At 66.3% G+C, this 4,677-nt stretch overlaps 1 protein-coding gene across 1 annotated transcript; it reads left to right on the top strand.

The window, feature by feature from the left end:
* Positions 1-311: 311 nt before the first annotated feature.
* SEPTIN5 (septin 5) lies at positions 312-3,055 on the top strand (the record flags this gene model as incomplete). Its single annotated transcript, XM_014588569.2, is given in 9 exon segments — positions 312-436; positions 542-628; positions 876-999; positions 1,093-1,227; positions 1,367-1,484; positions 1,577-1,678; positions 2,364-2,460; positions 2,543-2,678; positions 2,953-3,055. Coding segments are annotated over 9 exon segments (912 nt in total), but the record flags the coding sequence as incomplete, so codon positions are not given.
* Between the last annotated feature and the right edge of the window lie 1,622 nt (positions 3,056-4,677).

Genomic DNA, 4,677 nt, shown 5'->3' with positions numbered 1-4,677 from the left:
CTGCTCAGCCACTGCCGCCTCTGCGGCTGGATCCGGGCCAGACCGGGCCTCCCACCCCTGATACTCTGGGGAGGGGTGAGTATTGAGGCCACAGCCTCCTCTGGGACCTTGAGTGTGTGTATCTGAGGGGTCTCTGTCCTGGTGCCCTCCACCCACGAGGGAGGACCCCGGCAGTGCCACCTCCAGCACTTTGCCCCAAAATCCTCACCCCATTTTCACCAATGAAGCCCCCCTCCCCGGGGCTGTGCTGTCTGCGGTCTCCTGAGCTGCTAGGGGACAGGCATTGCGCTGCCCCCAGCAAGGCCAGTGTGCACTGAGCTGTCCCACCCCCGCCCCCAGGACATCGACAAGCAGTACGTGGGCTTTGCCACCCTGCCCAACCAGGTGCACCGCAAGTCAGTGAAGAAGGGCTTCGACTTCACGCTCATGGTGGCCGGTGAGTGGGCCGGGCTCCCGGGAGGCGTGGCTGGGCCACTGGCCAGCCGGGCAGAGTTATGGGGACTCACACCTAACCCGATTCCTTCACTGTCCCTGTGGACAGGTGAGTCGGGCCTGGGGAAGTCCACGCTAGTCCACAGCCTCTTCCTGACCGACTTGTACAAGGACCGGAAGCTGCTCAGTGCCGAGGGTGAGTGACCCCACATGGTCCTGGCCCTGATCCACTGACCCCTGCGTGGGACCCCTCAAAGGCCCCTTCCAGGTCCAGCCTCCCTTCCCCCTTTTCTTACACTATGGGGCCCCCCGATTAGGACCCGAGAGGCATGGCAAGTGCTACACAGGACCAGGATGGAGGATGACACGGGTCCTGGCTGCCTGGGTTGGGGGGTTAGGATTGGAGAGCCCCCTCCCAGCAAGGCCTTCCCTGCCCGCCCCAGAACGGATCAGCCAGACGGTGGAGATTCTGAAGCACACGGTGGACATCGAGGAGAAGGGGGTCAAGCTGAAGCTCACCATCGTGGACACGCCAGGATTCGGGGATGCGGTCAACAACTCAGAGTGGTGAGGTCCCCGCCCCGCGGCCCCGGCCTCCCCAGGCAGGCGTGCACCCCACCGGCCCCTCTCACAGCCGGGCTCCTGCTCCTTCCTGCTTAGCTGGAAGCCCATCACCGACTACGTGGACCAGCAGTTCGAGCAGTATTTCCGGGACGAGAGCGGCCTCAACCGGAAGAACATCCAGGACAACCGGGTGCACTGCTGCCTCTACTTCATCTCCCCCTTCGGGCACGGGTGCGTGGCCGCCCTGGGCCAGGCTTGGGAGTCTCCCCCCCCTACAGTGGCCACACGGCGTGGCCTGCCCCCTGCTCCTCTGACCACGCCCACTCTCTCCTCTGACCACGCCCACCCCGCCCCTGGCTGCTCTCTGCAGGCTGCGGCCTGTGGACGTGGGCTTCATGAAGGCGTTGCACGAGAAGGTGAACATCGTGCCCCTCATCGCCAAGGCGGACTGTCTCGTCCCCAGCGAGATCCGGAAGCTGAAGGAGCGGGTGAGCCTGCTGTGCGGCAGGGGGCCCAGACCGGGCGGCGGGGCCAACCCCCTATGATCCCCCCAAGTTTGACAGCCCTTGCCCTGCTACAGATCCGGGAGGAGATTGACAAGTTCGGCATCCACGTGTACCAGTTCCCCGAGTGTGACTCCGACGAGGACGAGGACTTCAAGCAGCAAGACCGAGAGCTGAAGGTAAACGTGTCATGGCCTGATGGCGGCAGGGGGCCAGAGGTGGCAAGCAGAGGCCAGGGGGCCTTGCCCCATTCCCAAAGAGCCTGAGAGCCCAGGTCTGTCCTGGTGGGGCACAAGTCTTTTGTCCTGGGAATAGAGGACTTGAACCCCCATCACCTAGGGCTAGACAGTGAGGGTCAACCTTGTCCAACCTGGCCTGTGCTGCATCTTTTGGGTCCCACATGGGTACTTAGTGGGGTATGGAGCACTTGCCTGGATCCAGCAGAATGTCCCGGCCACGTAGCCACAGGGCTGTGGCACACCCTGGCTCCCACACTCAGAGCGCCAAAGGGTGCTGGCTTTAGGTGTCCCAGTAGCTAAAGTAATGATAGCCGAGTCCAAAGCTGGGGGCCAGTAGGCACAGAGCTGAGGTAGGTGGGTTTGGAGTTTCAGGGAGGGGGTCAGGAGGGAGCATGCGTGGTTGGGCACCGGGAAAAGGCCCTAGGAGTGAGTGTCAGCCGCGCAGGCTCTGGCTTCAGCTGAACAGTAGAGGTGGGGGCGGGGGAGGCCAGGATGTCTTTGGGAAGAGGTGGTGGTGATGCTGGAGGGGTGAGGGGTGCGCTGGTGCACAGCGCCCATGCCCCTCTCCACCCACTAAGCCCGGGCTTATACTGGGCAGTTGTGAACTTGGGTCCCCCTTCTCCAGGAGAGCGCGCCCTTCGCAGTTATCGGCAGCAACACGGTAGTGGAGGCCAAGGGGCAACGGGTTCGGGGGCGACTGTACCCCTGGGGGATTGTAGAAGGTGAGTTGAGGCATGGGGCACCTTACTGGTGGGACGGCTACCCGGGGAAGGCCTCCACCCACCGCCCGCTCCTGCCTCGCAGTGGAGAACCAGGCGCACTGCGACTTCGTGAAGCTGCGCAACATGCTTATCCGCACGCACATGCACGACCTCAAGGACGTGACGTGCGACGTGCACTACGAGAACTACCGCGCGCACTGCATCCAGCAGATGACCAGGTGCGCGGCCCCGCTCCACGCGGCGTTGGGCCGAGCCCGGCCCCGCCGGCCCCGCCCTGTTCCCCAGCCGGGCCGGGCCTCGCCCCCAAGCTGAGCCCGCTGGGCCCCACTCTTGTCTCCGTAACCGCGGCTGGTCCCGCGGTCAGCTCACACCTGGACCTCGCCCCGTCCCCCACATTGGGCCCCCAGGGGTGTGTGGCCAGGGCCTTGGCAGTGAGGGTACTGGCCAAGGATCCTCCAGCCCACCACGCTGAGCCCCCCATTTCCCCCGTAGCAAACTGACCCAGGACAGCCGCATGGAGAGCGCCATCCCCATCCTGCCACTGCCCACCCCTGATGCGGAGACGGAGAAACTCATCAGGATGAAGGACGAGGAGGTAGTGGCCGCCCCCAGCTGAGGCGCATGCAGGAGATGCTGCAGAAGATGAAGCAGCAGATGCAGGACCAGTGACCCGTCCGCCCCGCGTCCACGGCACCGGCCGTCGCCGGCTGGCCCCTCCCGTCCCTGGACCCCGGACTGGCCTGGACTCCACCCTGGATTCACCTGGATGTCAGACTGGCCTAGACCCAACCCCAAACCCAGAGTGGCCCTGACAGGACTGTCCCCAACCTGGAGACGCGGGGCCGCAGCCCCCAGCTGACCCTAATTTATTCTGAGGACCAGCCCCTCCCAGGTCATTCGGCCGTTTCCCCGGGCCTTGGACAACAGCCCCTGCCCTGCCCGCCCCTCTGGCCTCCTGGAGTCCGGAGCTAGATTGGGAGAGACTGAGATACCGTCCCTCCCCAGCCCCCCAAGGTCACAGCACTCAGACTCTGCTCAGGCCGGCGGGTTAACAGAAGAGGGAACGGAGCCCCAGGTCCTGGGCCTGGTCCTGCACCCCAGTACCGCAGGGCGGACTTAGGAGCCCTCCTGTACCTGCCCCCCCAGCCTGTGCCCAGACCCCACTTTGTGCCAGGGGTGCCAGGCTTCCCTATCCTCACCACACACCCGAAGCCCCGTGGGCAGGGGTACCGGCTGAAGCCCTTCTGACCCAAGGAGGCCATGGGCTTGGATGGTGGAGCAGGGACGGCTGTGACCGGCCAGCCCCTTCCCGCGGCCGGCTCCAGGGCAGGGGTGTCGGTGGCCATCCCCGGGCAAACCCCTCTGTCCAGACAGCCGCTCCCTGCGGGTAGCGCGAGGTCGCCTCTTCCTGGCAGCACAGTCGCGCTGGGGTCGGAGCCCTGGCCTGGACCTCCCCCTGCATGTCCCCTCTCCCCCTCCACCCCACGCTCCGTTTTGTTCCATCGTGAATGCCGTCCTGTCCTGGTGACAGAACAATGTTGGTGAACGTCTCAGCGGGTGTCCGAGTGCTCCGTGCGCCCCGGGAGCGGGAAGGGCGGAAGCCCAGGCGGTCGGCGGCCCCGAGATAGCCCTATCTGCGGCTGCAGCGCGGGTGCACGCGGCCTGGCGGTTATTTCTGGTCGGGGGGCAGCACTGTGGTCGGCGCCGCGGCAGCCTGGCAGGGGCGGGGCGGCCTTATCGACCGAGGCTCCGGCTCCGGCCGACTCCCGCTCCAGAGCAAGCCGGCCACCATCCTCTCGCCATGGGCTCCGGTGAGTCAGGCTGGGAAGCGCCCCCGTGGTTTGGGCTACGGTTAGGGGAGAGACTTGGGTCAGACGGGAGGGGCACCGGGCGGGCCAAGCGGGCCACGGGGCTTAGGAGATGGAGCCAGACCTGGCTCGCCTGGTGCTCGGGGACCCCGCCCAGGAGGCCCAGGGGTCGCCTCGCTCACGGCAGCGCTTCCCTTCCAGGGCCGCACAGGGCGCTGAGCTTGCTGCTCCTGCTGGTGGCGCCACCTAGCCGTCCGGCCACGGGCTGCCCTGCGCCGTGCAGGTGCGCGGGGACACTCGTGGACTGCCGCCACCGAGGGCTGACCAGGGCCTCGCTGCCGGCCGCCTTCCCGCTCGACACGACCGAACTGGTGCTGACGGGCAACAACCTGCCGGCGCTGCCGGCCGG

This window comes from Tupaia chinensis, unplaced genomic scaffold (assembly GCF_000334495.1).
Source record: "Tupaia chinensis unplaced genomic scaffold, TupChi_1.0 Scaffold000287_1, whole genome shotgun sequence".
Classification (NCBI taxonomy): Eukaryota; Metazoa; Chordata; class Mammalia; order Scandentia; family Tupaiidae; genus Tupaia; species Tupaia belangeri.
Note: the sequence above shows the minus strand (reverse complement) of the source record. Positions and strands in the feature narration are given on the sequence as shown.